The following is a 19,796-nucleotide window of genomic DNA, read 5'->3' as shown; positions in this document are numbered from 1 at the left end:
CTCTGCTCCGGCCCCCGCCTGCCCTCCTCCTCGGGCGGGCCGTCCTGGCCAGCTCTGTGTCCGGCTCGCACCCTGACAGCACACTGATAAATAAACGCTTCCATTGTTACTCGGCCCTCTCATCCTTCACAGATTTGTGCTCAGCCCCATTATTAGGACAGAGATTGTATCTTACTCGTTTTTCTGCAGAAAGATTGCATAAGTGCCCAAACTAAATTTTATTCAACTGAATCAATGTACCACCCATTTAAAACATAAATTTGATCAAGAAAATGTTTTTCCCAAGTGTGGGTTTATTTCAAAATTATAAAGATTTATATATTATTTTTATTACATATAATTAGCAATTTTTAGCTTATAAAAATTTTCACATTTAAAGTTTTTATTTTAAAAAGATATTTTTAAAATGCAGACATTTTAAAACCACCAAAAAAGCTGAATATATCTTGCAGCATAGGTTTACCCTTAAATATACACATCTCAGATGCTGTTTAGAAAAGATTAAAAAACTGGCTAAAAATCATTTACAATTGGCAATGATTAAAATCTCCTTATCTCTGGAAGAGCATCTTAATGACACAAAATGAATTTAACGTCACAAGCATTTAACAGTTTAATTAGCATGTAGTTTTTATCAGTATACAAAATGGTCTTAAATGGTCAGTGCAGTTGTTTTTTTGGAGTGATTACTGTATCAGGAAAAGTATACTTCACCAAAAACAGAACATCAGCTTTCAAATGGTCTTTTCAAAGAGTTTCTGATTTTTAACTCAGGAAAGAAGAACAGCATTTAATTACCGCATCCCTGGTGAAAAAACAAAAGAGGAAAAACAATATAATAATCTGCCTCCAGAGTGAACTTGCAAAAAGATTCCTGCCGAGAGACAAACACACGATCACCTTTTCCCATCAGAACTCAGCGGAACCCCCAGTACCTTTCCGTAATTAAAACTTTGTTGAATATCACTTGAAATCAAGAACTGAGACATGGAAATAATTTGTTAGTTGCTAAAATGGTATTTATTTATTTAGAAATCTTAAACAACACATATGCTAATTTTATTATGAAGAAATAAATGTAAATACCAAAAACAACAAAAGTATTTTCAAAAAGAAACAATGAACTGGATTTTAAAAAGCAGAATGTTTGTAACTGTGCCCCTAAGAATTCCAACAAAATTCATGTGAAAAACCTCATTCGCCTTTCCCATTTCTCTTCACAGCAGTTAGTCTGAACTGTTGTTAGGTTTATACAGACGGTTAGAGGCGAGCCCCAACAGACTGGAGACGTACGGGCAACGCCCGACACTTCTGGGGAGGGCGGTCACTGTGCGGACGCCCTGCCCTGGCTGTGAGCTCCAGCCCTACAGCGGTGGACATCATTTCGGGGCACCTTTTCCCCTCGCTGAGAAACAGCAAGAGCTCTCCCAGCTAAGGTCCTGAGGACTGGCAAGTCACCTCTGTGCTCCTGTTCTAAGCCTGCTCTCCTTCAGTTGACCCTGCTTTGCTTTTTCTCCTTTTAAGTGTTCATCGAAAAGAATCATCCATTTGAAACTGAATAAAAATAGAATTTCTATCAATTTCCTTCACTGTTCCTATCAGGCATACAATTCTGTTTTTCATACGCAACCTATGTTTCCAAATTTCACAAAGAAACAAAGCTGTGCCTCAACAGAATATTCTTCCAAATCGGTCAGATTTAAGACTGCAATTAAGTATTTGTTTTTCCCTCCACAATTAAATTAGTACATCTCTCTGAAAAAATACAAGAAAACGGCAACCTCTTGACATACAGAATAAATATGTTTCTACTGGCTTAAAACAAACATCTCTGTATCAGACTCATTTTTTCATTAACTTCCTTTTTTTTTTAAAGTAGAATTTATTTTTGCTGAAGTCTCCATATCCTATTTACTGAATACTTGCAGTCGTGGAAGGATCTAGAATCTCTTGCCAAACTTCCCTAACTGCAAATGTTCAGGTGGTAAATCAGAAGTACATTCCCAGCCTACCTGTTACATCTGTTCAACATGTTTTTTACTTGATATGGCAAGCTTCTATTCCACTCATTTAAAAAATAATTTCCTTTTGGGAAAAAAGTCAAAGTCAACCAAAAACAGCCTTTTAAATCATATTTTAATATGAAAATTACTAAAATTCACGTATCTGTGTAAAGAGAATTAGAGGAGCAGAAACAAGACAGAATTGAAACAAGCTCACCTTGCATACGGGATGTATGACAGACTATACCTGCAAGAAAAATTCAAGAACGTTGAAACTAAATGATGTTTTCCTTTTTGCCAAATGACCATATTCTAACACCATAAAAAATGACGCAGTAGACTATTGCACAGTGATTCTCACAGCACGACCCCTGAGGCCTGCAGCAGCACCAGGGAACTTGTTAAAAACGCAGATTCCTGGGCCGCCGCCCCCACCTCCTGAATGAGAAACTGCGTCTCAGTAAGCAATGTGCTTTTAACAAACTGATTCTGATGCCTGCTGAAGTTTGAGCCTGTTGTAATAAAAAGTTACCCCTTTCAAGTTATTTTTTAAAAATAAAAACTATAAAATAACAGAATAAACTGCACTCTCCTTCAGGGAGAAAGCAATCGTTAAGTACAGATTAGCAATAAAAAGCAACATATTAATAGAAAATAACAAAGATTTAAATTTTTCCACATTTCACTGAAAAAGAGTAAAACAACATCATAAGGTGCTTTTGTAACACGTAGAGAATTGCATTTAACATCTGTTGATATTCCATCAGTGGAAAGGTAGAAACAGCACCAAAACAAAGACTGATCTCAGATTGGGTGATATCAAAAAGGAGAAAATTGAAACAGCAAAGTCAGGAAGGGGTTTACTGACGATTGCAAGGAAGCAAACAAGACTGAGCTCTAAAGAAAAAGGAAGAACACTCGTAGAAATATTTTGTACGTGAAAAACACCTTTCTGGTCTGACGCGGGAGCGTGCAAGGAGGGCACATTCAATTCAGTCACGTATTCGCTGGGCCCTCAGCCCAGGACCTAAACGTGGCTTGGGGAGGGGAGCGATCGGGAAGGATGGCGTGACTGAACACTCGGAGGGAGGGGAGGACGCCTCAGGGAGAGGGAAGGGCAGAGCGGCCTCGCTGAGGAGTCGGCTCCAGAGACGGCGTAACAGGGCCAGAGCCAGCACCAGAATGAATTCACTTGGCAGGTGCTCAGCAATACCAGGCAAAGTGAGTGCTTCCCCGCCATGCCCTCGGGCTCATCCTGTGACTCGGCCTGGACTTTAGGGTTCGTGTGGCACCACCTGCATTTCCTAGCATTTCTCTTTCACACATAGAGAAGAAGTGAATGCAGCCCTGTGTGCCTGGGCAAGCACAGCCCCCAACTCTCCTCAGCTCTCCCACATTTAGGCCGCCCAGGACACACCGCAGACCTCAGGCACCTGACCTCTCAGGAGGCCCTTCCCCTCCAAGGCACAGGCTTACCTGACCCAGTAAAATGCCAATGACCTTACTAGGCTTACAGGCTCAGAACAAAACGTGTGGCACTGCTTAGGAAATTTTAACTTTCTAATTAGTGTAAGACTTACCAGGTCATTGACAAGAACTGCAATATGCAGAATAATAAGGCCAGCCCCTTCTTATGCCACTGACAACAGCAAAGACAAAGAAATAATGAGTTAAACATTTTTTTAAAAAATATTTTTCACAAGCAAGTTCACTTCCTCCCCTTCAAAAATATAAACAATAGCCCCACTTATTTCATTAAATTCTAGTATGACAAATTTAAGATTCAGTAGATCTGAGAATTACATATCCATAAATTGTATCTTCTTTCTAGAATTCTGATTCCATTTATTCAAACGCTGCTAAGTATATGGCATTAAACATTAATGAAATAACTGTGCATAGGCCAAAAATATTAAATCTCTTTCATGTTAGGTCCTTTAAGTCAAGGTTAACCTTTCTAAAATCCCCACTTGGTTATTAGATCTGTATCCTATGTGGAATTTACGTATCTTTCTCATTCGCACTTGTTCATTTTCTTGAGTTATTTTTTGAACTAAAACTGTATTTTATTGTGATCTTCTGGAATAACGTAAAATAAAGTTTCCACGCTTGTTTTAAAATGATCTATTTTTAGAATTTCTTGTCCATCTTTATTTTAAATTTTTATTTATTTACTTTTTCCTTATTTTTAATCTACTGCTTATAAACAGACTGCTGGACCCTTCCAAACCAGAAATCAATTTTCCATAGGGATATGCAAAGATTGTTTAAGAAAATTCTTTTAAGTTATCACTGGGAAATGCGGTATTAAGCGCATTCTTGCATAACTAAAGTCCGGTCCTTAAATCATCAAAATTAAAATCAGAACATTTCTGATGAACATTTCTGAAGTGTGTCATACACCACCCTATCTTCTTTAAAATGTGTAGCGTTCTTGGGAGCTCAAGAACTGCCTCAAACCCCTTTGGAAGCAGATAAGGAACAATAAGTAAATGTAATGAAGAATCAGGAGCATCAACGAGTAAACGGAATTGTAATAAAGTAACTTATCTGAAGGCTAATGAAGAGCCGTTCACCTCATCCCTAAGTGGTGCAAGAATACTTTAAGTCCTTTTGTCCCTCTGTGTTAATTTGTTTGGGTTTGTTTTCTGGCCCTTTCTCCTCACTGTGTGGACACCCTGATGCTCACGATGCACTCCCCACCCTAGAACCACAGCACAGCGAGGCTATCAGCACAGCAGACAGAGCACGCAGACCCTCAGCGAGGGCCTCTCACGGCCCCGGGCCTGAGAGAGGGGCCAGTCTGACCTGGAAGCAAGCACGAGCTCACTTCTGTCTGTTTTAGGTGGCAGAATCCATTGCAAGCCTAGCCACTAACTAGGTTTTAGGGACACCCAGTCTTTGGTGGGTTTTAAGAAAGCAGACTTTGAGCTCCTTGGAGATGACGGTGCGAAGACACACTACCTGGTGAGGGGCCACACAGTGAGTGGAAAACAGATACGGCTGCGGGAACTTACCCAAAGAGCAGCGCACAGGGTAAGTATGAAACACAACTACAGGAAAGGAAAGAAAAATTGTCAATTTGAGCCTTTTCCAAAGCTTAACAAAAATGCATACACTATTCTGCATTCATTTGCATGATAACACACTAGAGAACAAAATTAATGAGACCGTTTACTCTAGCTGTCCTTATATATTCCCTGAGTATTATTTTAAAGTCTGTGACTGCTGCAATATGCCTTGGCAAACTGAAAGCACATAATAAATCACCTGTTGACTAAGCCAACAGAGAGACTGTTTCAAGAACGAATGAGACTGACAGCAGCTGTTATGGATTTATGAATGCTTGCGCTAACGTTTACTAATTCAAGCCGCCACCACAGGACTCAGTACAACCGCTCCTGTACAGTAAGTTCTGTTTTACTTAGCTTTACATAGGAACCTGTTATAATGATTTCACACAGAAAGACTGCACTGTCATTCCACACCCATGTCCCCCAGAGGAGGCAGGGGAGAGACGAGGAGAGGCAGGGAAAGCAGTGGGGACAGGCGTGGAGACGGAGGCCTAGGTATTTGTACAACAGTCCAACGGGAGTGACAAAGGCCAGGTGACAGGCCACCAAAATTAAGCCAACTCTCCCTGAGAAGCCTCATATGGTCCCAGAAGTGACCCGGTCTTCCAGGCCCACCCTCCAGAAGGTACACACAGGGGTCCATTAAGGTGCTCCATGGGGCCTGAAAATGAAATACACGCAGCTCTCATTTTCACGTGCAATACACAGAGCTACACGGTTAGAATATACAAAAGAACACAGGATTCACCCAGTCAATCATTTTAGGTAATGCTACATAATCCAAACTCTTTAAACACACAGCCTGAAGAATGTGACTGTCATATTCAACAAGAGAATTATAACATTAGTACCTCACAAAGTCATGCAAAAAGAAAAAAAAACTTAAAAAAAAGTTTTTTAAAAGTATCATTATTTACTTACAAGCATAACAATCGTTGCAAGCAATCTCGTTGTTTCAAGCATTTTCTTCAGTTGTTTCACGGGTCCCATTAAAAAGCACGTACTATTTGAAACAAAGAAAAGAAATGAGAGAGGGAGCTATGAACTTGTCCGGCTATGTAAAAATAAGTACTTGTAAGAAAAGAAATCCTATGTTAGTTTAATTAGAAAATCCCACTAAGTCTGCTGCATTTTTCCTTAACATTAGAAGGAAACGTTAATCTTTCTGTGACTCAGGAACGCCCCTCACTAATCACTCACAGCGCAGGCGAGCGCGACCGCTGAGGCCGGCCCAGGCTGACAAGGCAGTCTGCTCTCTGTTGGTGCCAACTCAGCCACTGCTTCCTCACCTCCACGCACGTTACCCGTCAGAACAGGGAAAACAGCCCCACAAGCACTGTGGGCGTAAAGCTTCTAAGGGCAACAGTGTGCAACCACGCCCTCAGGCCTCTTCCAGGCTGCGGTCTGAGGAGGGGCATCGGGGCGAGCCCAGGAGGGCTGACCGAGCTTGGCCGCGGCTCACGCCCCTGCACTGGGCAGCACCTCTGATGCAGAACATCCCGGAAGAGGCAGGAGCTCACCTCTGAAAGCTAAGAGCTCGCAAATGTGACAACTACGCTAACAGACATCAACTCCCCCAGAGATGCACCCGAGGCCCCCGGGGGGACTCCCCGAACGCCCAGTGCACAGTCCTCGGAGCCACTGCCACTGTGTGGCCCTGTCCGACTCCTGGGCCCGGCACTGCCACCCCCGATCTGCTTCCGCTGCTGGTCGGCTGGGCCTGTGACGGTCCCCTCGCTGAGGCAGCTACAAGCCGGGACTCCGCAGGACTGTCGGGTGGGAACCAGGCCTGGTCACCTCACTAGGCACCTCCCCGGGGAGTGACCCCCGCCCGCGCTACTACACCCTGCTATAAGATGGGGTGATAACAGTGCTCACCTCACAAATGGGGTGACAGACACAGAACACTTAGGACAGTGCCTGGCACACAGCAAGTACCTCCAAAGGCTGGCTATTCTCACCATGAACACTCTATTATGGCAGCTGGCACACAGCGGGAGTCTAAGTATCTATTGAATGAATGTAAATTTTGAATTCACAGTATGTATAGATCTACAGAAATATGTCCTATTAGACAAGAATTTTGATAATGATAGCAAATGAAATATTTTGAGAAGCCAAACTTCTGTACATACCTGGCTAAGGCAGCAATATTTCCAAGGGTATAAAACACCGCAAAAAGCTTTATGCCACCCGGAAGCCACAGCAATCCAGTTCCCTGAGTTAAGATATTACAGTTATTTGAAAATAATTTTACCATTGTAATAGATTAAAATATAAATGTGCTACTATAATAGTAACAATAGAATATATATAATATTATAAAGTTTATGTATAAATGTGTTAATATACAGTCTCTAATTATATAGTTTTTTAAAAAGTAGTTAATTTTCAATGTTATTTGCTAATTTGAATCTTCTACCTATTTGCATATAAGTATATATAAATAAGCCATTACATAACTTTCTTTATACATCTGAGTAAATCTCACTCTACTTAAATATTCTTTTTATAAATGGCAAGTCAAAAATCTAAATCACTGACTGCAACTCTCCTAATACACACTGATCTTTCTTAAATGAAATTATTTTAACAATCCATAAACCCCCCAAAATATTAATCTCTGCATCTTTTTATTGATCTCTAGCCCTTTATTTCAGGGGACTAAATAGGTCCCATCAGAACAGTCCAGATAAAGTGGACTGCTTGTTGGGACTAAATGGAATGATCAGTCTCACACAAAACAAATTACGAAGCAACGTATAGCCTTAACGCACAAGAATAGAGAAGAAGACACCGCTGACGAAGCATATGGCAAACCACTTCAGCCTGGTGTTGAAACTGAGGGACGAGGCGTCCAGGACCTGAGGAAAGAAGGGGAATTAGAACGTGTTTTTAAATCACCACTTGCCAATCTGATGCTTGATACTACATTAAAGCAAAGCTTCATGTTAACATAGACAATGAATCTGTTTTACTTTGCACATTGTAGTGTTAAGAATATTACGAGTCCATGGCTGTGAAGGGGACTATCAACAGGTCTGGGAATGAGACGGTCCTGAGGAGTCACTGTTAACTTTGCCAGGTGAGATAACAGCACTGTGTTATACGGTTTTAGAAGCTCTCACCCGTTAGGGACAGGAGAAGCACTGATGTAGATGAAATGACATAAGCTATGGGATACCTTATAAAATACTCAGTGATTGAAAAGTAGGGGAAAGATGAAACAAGACGGGCAAAATGTTGACAGGTGCTGAGGTGGACTCATGTACACACACCTTCTCTCAACATCTCTATGTCCGAGGGCGTCTGGGCAAAGTCCCTACGCGCAGAGCCTGGCACTGTCTTGCAGGAACCTCTCTGGGGGGAGCCCTGAGGCAAGGGAGGGAAGCTGGACAGAGAAGGGGAGGGACTGAGTGAGGCCCTGCTCGCAGCTGGAGCTCAGTGAACACCATACCTCACTGTCTGTCCCGCTTGAGGCCAGGCCGCCCTTCTGGAAGCCCCCTCCCAGCAGCTGGTCGCTGGCTGCGGGCGGAGGGCAGAGGGCAGGCTGCTGCAGGAGCTCCAGCGTGAGCACAAGGGGACGGCTGTGAGCTGCAGGGCGGCGGGCACGTCCGCCCAGTGACTGGGGCCTGGGGAGCCCCCGCAGCGTCTACCATGGGGCACATCTGACAACCTCAGCTACAAGTCACGGAAGCCCCGGCGTCCTCACAACCATTATTAGAAACGCACTTTGGAACGCGCGCGAATTGACTGCAGGGGGACGACATTCCCGCATGTCACGCGAACTCCAACCAGATTACACGGGGCCGCGCTCCACACACGCCGCACGATAACGCGGCCCATAACGCGGCCCGCAGTAACGATTAAGCACACATTTCCTTTCGCTGAAGTACAGCGTAACTGAAGTACTGATAATATTATTGTATTATTGTATTATTTAAATATTACATTAGTAATATTATTACTAATTTATTAGTAATTATTGTATTGTATTAGTAATTTATTGTATTATTTAAATATTACATTAATAATATTATTACTAATTACTAATTAGTAATATTATTACTAATACATTACTAATTACATTAGTAATGTATTAAATATTACATTAGTTTCAGCTGTACAGCACAGTGATTCGATATTTTTATAAATTATATTCCCTTGAAGGTTACTACAAAATAACGGGGATACTTCCCTGTGCTGTACAATATATCTCAGCTGCTTACTATTTTATACGTACCAGTTTGTATCTCTTAATCCCCTCCTCCTATATTGACCCTCCCCGCTTCTCTCCCCACTGGTAACCACTAGTTTGTTCTCTATACCTGTGAGTCTGCTTCTGTTTTGTTATACACATTTGTTTTATTTTTTAGATTCCACATATAAGCGATAACATACAGTATTTGTCTTTCTCATTAAGCTTAATACTCTCTAGGTCCATCTACATTGTTGCAAATGTAAGTACACATTTACATTACTAAGTACACCATTAAAACTCATTTTCCCAACAAGGCTGAAAAAGTGTCAACAACAGATGTTTCAAGAAACTAGAAATATACAATAAGGATTTATATTCCAAAATTATTATTAACTTGTATTATCATATACTTAAAAGACCACATGCTTACAATGTATTTTCAAGAATAATGAAGCAAAAATACAAAGTTTTATATGCAAAAGCTCAAAATTCCTTACCTCAATAGATTGATCTGTGAATCCTTATGTAGCATGAAAAGGAGATAAAAACAACTAAAGATTCTGTCAATGTAACATCCATCACTTTTGAACACATTTTAAATATTTTTTAAAATCTGCTTTAATCCACAGACAGTCTTGTTTCCAGCAATGTCATCTGTTTATACTAAAACTGATCACTGTATTTTAAGCAAAGAATGAACCTGCCTATAAAAACATCTAAATTTCATTTTTATCTGATCAGGTAGAATACACATAGAACAGAATAAACCCTGAAGACTGCATATCGCACAGGGAATGATCTACTGGTTTGTAAAGAAGTAGAAACGGTATCCTAAGTAAGCAGGGTTTCTAAGTGGTCAGTGCGAATACATGATGATGTGAGGACTTAATGAGAGTGGAAGAAGCATCTGCTTTTACTTCCTTTTACAAGTTTCAATCACCCCATTGTTCTTAAGTTCAACTCAGTATTAAGTAGAGTCATTTGTATAATAGTAGATATTTTCCCTCTTATTACCATCAGCCAAGTGATCTTTAAATCGAAACATATAACAAATTCTTTCCATTTGTAAATTTGGAATATTTGATCCACAAGCAAATGACCTGTCGCAAGCCCTTCAGATTGTCCAGGATACAGAAACAAATCACAGATTCCCTAACTCCCAATTGGGAAAATGATACAGTGCCCACCGTGCAAGAAAACCAGGCACTGCCCACCGTGCAAGAAAACCAGGCACTGCCCTGTCCATGAGGGAGACGGAGGGAGCCCTGACCCTGCAGACCCGCGTTAGCATAAGCTTGTAGGTGTGACGTGCTTGTCCAACGGGATCAGGAAGGAGCCCACCAAAACCGGCAACTGTTTTGATCTTGTAAATTTAGTCTTAGCCAAGAAATACACACTGAAATTGCCACCAATTATTTTACTTATTTGTTATCAAAGGAAGAGAAAGCAAAGAATAAACCTCGTGAGAGCAGGAGCGACTCTCCCATTCTCCGGTGCCCTCTTCCTGCTGCAATAAATCAACCTCATCTGGAACTAGAACTTAATTAATTAAAAAAAAAGAAAAAGTTGGAAACAATGGAGGAAAACGTCTTCACCGCAGCAGCAACATTACAGGTGAATGAATGAACCCTTGGCACAGACACGAGCTGCCTTCCTAGGGGATGGAGAAGCCGGGAGGAGAAGGACACCATCACCAGGGAACAGCGTGGGCACCTGGGCCTGGCTCCCGGGCCACCACCACTCGAATAAAGGGAACCACCGCACACACTGAATTCCTAAACTGCTCCTCCACAGACAGCGGTGGGCAATGAGATACAGACGCGCAGACAGCGAGCACAGAAGCAGGCGCTCCCGGCCCCCTCCAGTGCGGTCCTGACCCCACCTCCTCAGGGGTCCCCTCCCCTTACTCAGAGGCTCCTCATCGCTGTCACCTACTGCTCTCCCAGGCATCCTCTCTCGCTCAGGAGCCCCGACCACAGGTCCCGCCCCAGACCCTAGCAGAGTCTTGGGTACTTTCTACAACCACGTGGACAGCCCAGCCTTTCTGTTCCTCACTCTCTCCTCTCCGACGGCCTCTGCTCTCCCCTCCACTCAGAGACCCAGGGGCTCGCACTCCCCGAAATCACTCCATCTCCACGTCCAGGCCACTGCTCTCCAGCTGCGACATCCTCCCCAGGGCACTGATTCAAGGGCTCCTGCCTGGACGCTTCGCAGCCTCTCGGGCCCCTTTATGGCCTCCTTTACTTCAGTACAAAAGCACAAGTTCCCTTTCTGCTCCATCCACCAGCAAAACCCTGGCATGACTCAAGCCCTCCTTCCTCTTCCTCTGGGTGGAGTCACAGGGCAGGACATGGCGTCCTAAGCAGGTCATGGCCACCTTCAAGGGGCCCTGGGCACTGCCTGCCAGGCACCCCAAGTGCGCTGCTGTGTAAGTCAACCTGCCTCCTCAGTGTCGCCCCCTGACCCTGCCAATCCGCCTCCATTCCAACCCTCCACTTCCTGCCCTGGCACCTCCCCCGTCAGCAGACACACTTCCTCTATTTCCCACAGAAAATGGAAGCCCGCGGGGATGCCCTGCACTGCCTGCTGTCGCCAAACACCCAGCTCATCTTGGGAACACTCACCCTCCCTTCCTGGCCCTGGACCACCGCACAGGGGCAAAGGCCAACGTGTCCGCCCTGCTTTAGAGGCCAAGCCCTCTGACGTCCCAGGGAACTGACACGGCTGGCTTTTCTCCCCGTGCACAACGTGAACCACGTTCTCGCGGAGACCCCCTTGCGTCAACCTGTGAACACGCGTAAGCCTCTTCCACCTTAAACAGACAAAAAGCCTGACTTCACCCTCCAGCCTCTGCTCAGTCGTTCACTGATTCACTCAACAAATAGCTCCTGGGTGCTCCTGGGTGCTAAATGCCGGTGAGGGCCTGGCTCGTGGTTAAAAGGCGCGGGGGGTAGCTGCCCGGCCCACAGCCCCTGAGAGGAGCTGCAGGCAAGGACAGCGGCTGGTCCGGCCCTTTCACCTCCCTGCACCCCCAGCCCCGAGGCTCTCTGTCTGAGGCCCTTAGGAGAGCTCCCTGCCGAACAGGGGACACGCCCCTCCTCACTCATCCCCCTCAGCCCCCCCACTCGCCCTCCTCCCCCGACCTCAGAGTCCATAAAACTGCCTGACCCCAGGCCTTCGCTGCCCCATCAGACCCCAGATCACCGCCCGTGCCTGGGGGGGGAAATGGAACCCAAGGGAGCCGGTGCATCCCTGGTTTTAGCCTCGGGCTGGTTACATCGCAGGAAGCGATTTGCGGCTGGATTAGCCCCTTCACTTGTGGCTCTGCTTGAGTTGCTGAGCTAGTCTCTGCCAGGACCTGGCCCTCTCCAGGTTCCCTCAGTCTCCTGAGCTCCTCACGGAAAGCTCCAGAGGTCAAACCCTGGGCCTTCTCCCTTTTCTCCTTACCCACAATCCCTTGGTTATCTCAAATACTTCCTCCCATGAACTCTAGAATCTGCACTCAGATGTTAGCTGGCTTCTCACTCAACATCCAGATGACCCCCCAACGTGCACCTTCCACGTCCCAGGCAAGGGCGGCTCCATCTCTCCAGCGGCTCAGGTCAAACCCAGAGGCACCCGGGCTCCTCCAGCAGCACTCTCACGTCCAACCCCTCAGCTCTACATTCGAACCATTTACAGAACCTGGCCGCTCTCACTTTAAAGCCCCGTCACTCCCCTCTCCCTGGCCCAGGTCTCTTCCCAGAACCACTACCCTGGTCCTCTGACCGGGCTCCAGCTCCCACTCTTGCCCCTCCCGTCTGTTCTCCACGGACCAGCCAGGGCGACCCTTTAGAAGCCAAGGCAGTCACATCCCTGCGCTGCTCAAAACCCAACGGCTCCTCGGCACGCTCAGAGTAAAGGCTGCAGTCCTTACTGTGTCCTGCAAGACCCCACGTGATCTGGAGCCCACCGCCTACCTTCCCGCTTCCCTAGCCCTTGGCTCCAGACACCCTGGCCTCTCACGGGCCTTGAACATGCCGAGCGCTGTTCTCAGGATCTATATTTGCATGAGTTGGGAGATATTTACTTGTACGAGTTACCCAGATATCCCAGCGCTCTTCAGATCTACGCTGTAAGGTCACCCTTACAAACACATCTTCCCTGACCATCCAACACAACAAGGTGGGCCCGACCTCATCCGCCTGCTTTACCTTCTTCCATGGCACTTACCACTGGCTGACATATTTTTATATTTACTTGTTTATTAACTGTTTTCCCCAATTAAAATATAAGTTCCATGTAGGGGAGGCCTTTGCTTTGGTCACTGTTATAACACCAGCATCTTGAACAGAGCCAAACATATGCAGGCACCAAAATATTTGTTGAATGAATAAATGATCACCTCCTCTGAACTCACTGCACTTGTGCATTCCAGTCAATCACTCCAATCTTTGGTCAATGACTTCTCTACATAATCTTTCTCCCCTCTGGAGAGTGGGCTCAAGAGAAGTGGCACCATCACCTTCATGCCCCCAAGGTTTAGAGCAGCTCAGTCTAACAGGACTTTCTGCAATGGAATGCCCCAAGCATGCACTGTCCTATGCATCAACCACTAACTTACTTGCCCATCCAGCACCTAAAACGTGGCTGGTATGGCCGAGAAAGGAATTTTAAATTTTATTTAACTTAAATTTAAATAGCCGCATGTCGCTAGGGCTACTGTTTGTATAGCACAGACCTAGAGCATAAAGTGAAGCACAGAACAGTGGTTTAATAAATGAGCTGGGGGCTTCCCTGGCGGCGCAGTGGTTAAGAATCCGCCTGCCAATGCAGGGGACACGGGTTCGATCCCTGGTCCGGGAAGATCCCACATGCCACGGAGCAACTAAGCCCGTGAGCCACAACTACTGAGCCTGCGCTCTAGAGCCCGTGAGCCACAACTACTGAGCCGACGAGCCACAACTACTGAGCCCGCACACCACAACTACTGAGCCCACGTGCCACAACTACTGAAGCCCGCGCGCCTAGAGCCCATGCTCCGCAACAAGAGAAACCACCGCAATAAGAAGCCAGTGCACTGCAAAAAAGAGTAGCCCCGCTTGCCACAACTAGAGAAAGCCCGTGCACAGCAACGAAGACCCCATGCAGCCAAAAATAATATAAAATAAATTTATTTAAAAATTAAAATAAATAAATACATAAATGAGCTGGGTAAGCCATTGCTGCCTAATGGACGTTTCTCTTATTACCATTTATGGGTTCTTGCATCACCATTACGATTTGCCAAACTGGTTAGAGATCCCTTAGAGCAGGCGCCTGGCTTTCAGTCTCTGAACCCTCACAGACTAGTCCAGAATCCTGTTCACAAGAGGTGCTGATTATGACAAGAAAGGAAGTTAGGATAGGAGAAGGGACAAATAAAAGGTCCTTACGTAATACTGTTTCATTTTAAATGTTCCACTTCTGTGACAGGCAGGCAAGAATTTGCCTGCATGCAAATAACAAAGATACTTATAAAGCAGTTCCTGCTGCACTATTTTTACCCCTCCTTTTAAAGGAAGTAACCCTTATCAAGTCTCGTGGGTAAAGTACGGAGACAAGGATTGTTTTTTAAAAAAACCGCTTACGAGGGCTCAACAGACAACTTTTAACTCAGTATTATTTCACTTCTCAATGACCTGTGGTTTTTTCTTTTCTCCCTCCAGTCTCCCTCCTTCCAAAAGACGTACACACACTCACAACACCTCACTTAAGTCCAGGGTCTAACGGATGCAACGAAGCTTTAAGATTTCAGCTTATGCAGCTGGCAGGACGAGTACCCGCACACCTGCTGCGCTGCCAGCCCGACTTCAGAGTCCACGCCAGGCGCAGAAAACCAAGCGGAGGCTGGGGGAGAGCAGCGTGGGGCAGATGGGTTATTTGGCAGAGGAAGACAGGCAGCGAAGTACGTTCCTGAGAGTCGCAAGGCCAAATGGGGGGGGGGGGGGCGGCGTCTCAAAGTGAGCTTCTGTAGACTCCATGGAAACCTGGAAAGCGCCCCAAGTTCTTCCCGGGAGGCCCGTGGCGCCCTCCCGCATCACCTCGGCAGGTAGAAGCGGCCCGCTGCCCACGCTCCGCGTCCCCGCCCCAGCACACGTTCACCCCGGAGGCCGGCTCCCTACCTGCGCGGTGAGGCCCTGCTCCTCGTCGTCCTGGCCGCTCAGGACTCGCCGCAGCTTCTCCATGGCCCTGCTCCCGGGCCGCTACGGCCCTTCTCGCCCGCCGAGAAACCCGGAACCGGAAACTCTAGGGGCCGACCGGAAGTCCGGGTATCCCGCTTCCGGCGCGTCGGCGCGGCCCTTGCGTAGCAGCGTGCGCATGCGCGTCGGGTTCCGCCGCCGGACTGTGTGGGCCCCGTGGCCGCGGGCGGCGGAGCGAGGTGGACGGCGTCCGCGCCGGGCTCGCTGCCCGCCGGCCCGCGGGGCGGAAGCTGTCAGGGAAGGACGCGGAGAGCCGCGGTCACCCGCGCTCGGGTTCAGCAGTCGCTGCCTCCCACCTCCGGGAGTCCGGACCCAGAGGTGCGCACAGCCGTTGCTTGTTGGATGAATAGACCCACGAACGCGGATCCTCACGAGTGTCCTCGAAGCCGCGTGCCTTGGGCCCACGTCCCGGCCTGCGAACCCCGGCTCCAGTGCCGGGACTAGAAGTCTAGCTCTGCAGACTCAGGTCCAGTACTGCGGCCCCGAGGCCCCGTGCCCTAGACCCGCTTCCAGGCCCGACAGAAGGCTGGGGGCCCTTGTGCCAATACTGGCAGGGATTCCGTTCTAAACTGCCGCTCTCCGAGCATCTCCGCTCGGAGGGAGTCCGGGGACAAGGGGCAGGCTTTGGGCGCTGGTGGTGTAACAGGGAAGAGCTGAATCCGACTCCCTCTTCCGTCTGTTTCTTTGACTTCATCCTTTGCTTTTGGTCGCTTTTGTTGGTGTAATCATACACATATATAATGGCCTGCCCCAGGGAACCCTGCCCCTCTGCCTGACTGTTAAACTAAAGCGCCTCTCTTCGTTTCCCAGGGAGACAGTCTGACCCTGCCTACCTGTGGATGGCTGCCAAAAAGAAAAAAAAAAAGACATTAACACATCCCCTCACCCAGGCTGGCAGTTCCAGGGGATATTTGCACAACGTATGGCCTTTTTACTTTACTTCCTCGTCTCTAACCCCTTTCTGTGCTATAAAAGAAACTGGCATCCGAACCCCGATGAGGTGGTTTATCGGAGACACTAGTCTGCCATCTTCTCGGTCTGCCGGTAGTGACTTCTTTTCTCTCTTATTCTCTACCTTGCTAAGGAGAGATGAGAAACTAGGGCTTCCTGTACAGTGTAAATTCCAGAGAATCCTGGAGTTTTCCATAAATACACTCCTGCTTTCCAGTGTGGTGTGATCGTGATGAAATGCCTACTGTTTTGTTTTATTACATCACCTACTCCGTTCCTTCCCTAAAATGTGACAATTAAAAGGTGGAGCCCCAAAGGCTTTTATTGTCCATCCTTAACTGCCTTCAGTAGAATTTTATCTAATCTCACTGAGATAGAAAACATATGGTAAGACCCCTAGAAAAACAGATGATACACTTGCTCTGATAAAACAGTCCAATGTTCAGCATGTTTTAGGTGGAAAATACTTATATTTGGCCTATTTATACTGAAGTGTGAGAGCCTATTCTTTTGTCCTTAACTTAAAAAGATCAGAAAATAGAGCGGAAAAAATGCTATGAAATAATAAACCTCTATGCTTCTGTAATAAAAGAGTACATCTATATATTCTCTAAATTTTTTCCTTTTGAAGTATAGTAACTTTAGTTTTCCGTATGCAAAAAGATGAAATGAACTGATACCTCTACTAAGGGGAGAAAGCTTTCCAAGGATATGTGAAGTTGAGCCATGGAATTTGCCAGTGTCTAATTGTGTTTAACCTAAAAAGGGCAATTTCATAATTTTCAACCTGTACCTGGGTGTAAGAAATTTTACTTAGAAAATAATATTGAAGATTTTAGAATGTGATTTGGACCTTTTCACTTCTCATGCCCTATAAGCCAAGCTTAGTTTCCTAAAAAATACCACATAAAATTTATTGAAGGCATAACCCAATGGAGATAATTGAATAAGAGTCTAGGCTCCATAGTCAGACTGCCTGGGTTAGAATCCTGGCTCCCCCGTTTTGTAGCTGTGAGGTTTGGGGCAAGTCAACCTAAACTCCTGTTTCACTTTCTGATATGTGAAAATCAAGGTGATAATAGTTCCTATCTTGCAGGGTTGTTATGAGGATTCAATAAAATAATACATCAATCGACCCTCATTATTCAGGGGTTCTATGTTACAAATCCACCTACTTGCCAAAATTTATTTGTAACCCCGAGATCAATACTTGCAAGCACTTTCGCGGTCACTCGGGACACGTGCAGAACAGTGAAAAGTTAGTCACCCAGCACTCCCCGTCACGGCTGGGGTGGGGCAAGGCCGTGACGGGCCTTCTGGTTTCATTGGCCCTTTACTCCTATCCTTTTCGTACTGCAAACAAGCGCCATTTTTGCGGTCTGCTTCCTGCTACATTTTTTCGCGTACTTGTGCCTTTTCTTGGTGATCTGACTGTTTAAAATAGCCCCCAAGCCTAGTGCTGAAGCGCTGTCTAGTGTCCTAAGCACAAGAAGGCTTATGGAAAAAAAACACGTGTTAGAGAAGCTTCGTTCAGGCTGTTATAGGCTGACGTCTGTGAGTTCCACATTAATGAATAATACATACTGAATACGAAGTTTTTAAACAGAATCCCTTCAGACAAGGTTATGGGTTGATCAGCTGAGGAACGCGCAGTCAGAGGCTCGCAGGACCCTGACCTGTGTCTGCAGGAGTGGGGCCTCAGCCTTCGTAAACCAGTGTTTGCGGCGACTTTATCAGACGTAAACTGCAGATGACAAGGATCGACTATAGGTGTAAGCGCAGGGCCTGCCACGTGCCAAGTGCTGAACAAATGCTGGGTTTTGTGATTCCAACCATTCCTGTTGTTTCATTGTGTCTAATGTCTGCTCTGGGTCCCCGTCTCCCTTCCTATCTGCGGAAGGAAAATCTAAACGGAGTCATTATTGCTCAGAGAGCTCTGTGACCTGGAACCAGGAAGCCACAGAGGAAGGAGACCTGCATGCCTCAGCCTGGATGGAATCTGACCTTTTGACCTGATGAAGTTGTCCAGAGCACCTGCCAGAAACGCAAGATACTTATCGGACCCTTACCCTAAAATAACCTGAGACAGTCTATCTACTTATTGGACCCCTGCCCTAAGACAACTGACGATTCCTTAAGGACAAATCTTTTCTCACTTGCGACTGTCAATCACGGTTCTTGCCAGAAAACCTTTAACAGCCTCCTGGCTTGTTTTCTTTTTTTCCCGGCTTTGTGTCTTCAGAAGCCCCTGATCCTTCCTCTTCCTTGGAACACTCTGCCCTGAATCCGTCTCCCAAATTGCAATTCTTAGGACCCCAAATAAACTCTTCCTATTTGCAGCCTCCTGCATTTTTTTTTTTTTTTTTTGGCTGACACATCCTAGTGAACAGTCTGTAAGGAAGCCCGAAGTAAGCCTGTACTTCGTGCCCAGAATCCTAGAACAAAAGCCGGGAGCTTCCTACTTCCTTCCTCTTCCTGCTTCTCAGCCACAGAGCTTTCCAGAGGCAGTGGCCTATCCAAACACGAGGCAGCCGGACAAGCCGGAGGCAGTTCCAAGTGGTGAGAGGCAAAGCTTGAGAACATCTTTCCTGGGCCCCGAGATAAGAGTCCCTGCTTCCTTCCAGGCCTGCCAGAGGGGGGTCTCCGCACCTGCCATCGGTCCCTCCTCCCTCCATCCACCCTCCCTCTGTCACTTCACCAGCCCGCAGGGGAGCCCGTGAAGGAAGCAACAACAAGTTCCAGCAGAGCCTCTGGTCAGGGAAGCTGGGGTCCCCCCTGGGAGACGTGTGGTCCTTTCCAGAGGCAAGCCCAGGGCCAGCCCACCCCCCAGAGGCCACTCCATCCCACGTGAAGACCTCTGCCCCCAAGGGAGCCCACGCACAAACCAGCACCCCTTCACCAGCTGACCGTGGTGAAAGAGGCTGGATTCCTAGAGGGGCCTTAGGAGAGAGGTAACACCTGATGAAAGTCTGCGGGAACCCTTCCCCATGGAAACATTTTAAGCATTTTGAAACAAAGACAATACAAAACATCTTAAGTTTCCTATTCCCATTTCTTAAGTTTCATACAGTACTTTGTAGAAAAATGTATCAGACACTCTCCAGTGACAATTCAGGTAGGAAATTACCCTCGAATCTGAGCCCCTGAGCGGCTAGAAGGACCTTAGAAAGAGTGCAGCAGCCTTGAGTTGGGATAGAGCTGATGACAGGTCATCACTGGCCCTTTACTCTGTCTCATAAACTTGCCTTAATCCCTTCTCTGGACATGATAGCAAAGCTTGGCACAAAAGGTAACACAATAGCTTTTCTTCCTTGAGGACTGAGGCCTCAGAATGCTTTGTAAGTGA

The 19,796-nt window shown here is 46.3% G+C and overlaps 1 protein-coding gene across 1 annotated transcript; it reads right to left on the bottom strand.

The window, feature by feature from the left end:
• Positions 1 to 411: 411 nt before the first annotated feature.
• Positions 412 to 15,496, bottom strand: SFT2D1 (SFT2 domain containing 1). Its single transcript, XM_061207055.1, has 8 exons — positions 15,422 to 15,496; positions 7,855 to 7,941; positions 7,213 to 7,295; positions 5,999 to 6,080; positions 5,021 to 5,056; positions 3,584 to 3,642; positions 2,221 to 2,250; positions 412 to 805 (listed from the first exon to the last, which is right to left on the bottom strand). The coding sequence occupies exons 1-8, from the start codon at positions 15,482 to 15,484 to the stop codon at positions 766 to 768; spliced, it is 480 nt and encodes a 159-aa protein (XP_061063038.1). The 5' UTR covers positions 15,485 to 15,496; the 3' UTR covers positions 412 to 765.
• Between the last annotated feature and the right edge of the window lie 4,300 nt (positions 15,497 to 19,796).

Source organism: Eubalaena glacialis, chromosome 12 (genome assembly GCF_028564815.1).
Source record: "Eubalaena glacialis isolate mEubGla1 chromosome 12, mEubGla1.1.hap2.+ XY, whole genome shotgun sequence".
Classification (NCBI taxonomy): domain Eukaryota; kingdom Metazoa; phylum Chordata; class Mammalia; order Artiodactyla; family Balaenidae; genus Eubalaena; species Eubalaena glacialis.
This window is presented reverse-complemented; position numbering and strand designations above follow the sequence as displayed.

What these genes read in the sequence shown, in the direction of transcription:
- SFT2D1 (XM_061207055.1), bottom strand. Translation starts at nt 15,484, where the DNA reads ATGGAGAAGCTGCGGCGAGTCCTGAGCGGCCAGGACGACGAGGAGCAG. An exon ending in AGCAGGGCCTCACCGCGCAG is followed by an intron (nt 7,942 to 15,421) that starts GTAGGGAGCCGG and finishes TTCTTTCCTCAG; the next exon opens with GTCCTGGACGCCTCGTCCCT. An exon ending in TTGCAACGATTGTTATGCTT is followed by an intron (nt 5,057 to 5,998) that starts GTAAGTAAATAA and finishes CCTTTCCTGTAG; the next exon opens with TTGTGTTTCATACTTACCCT.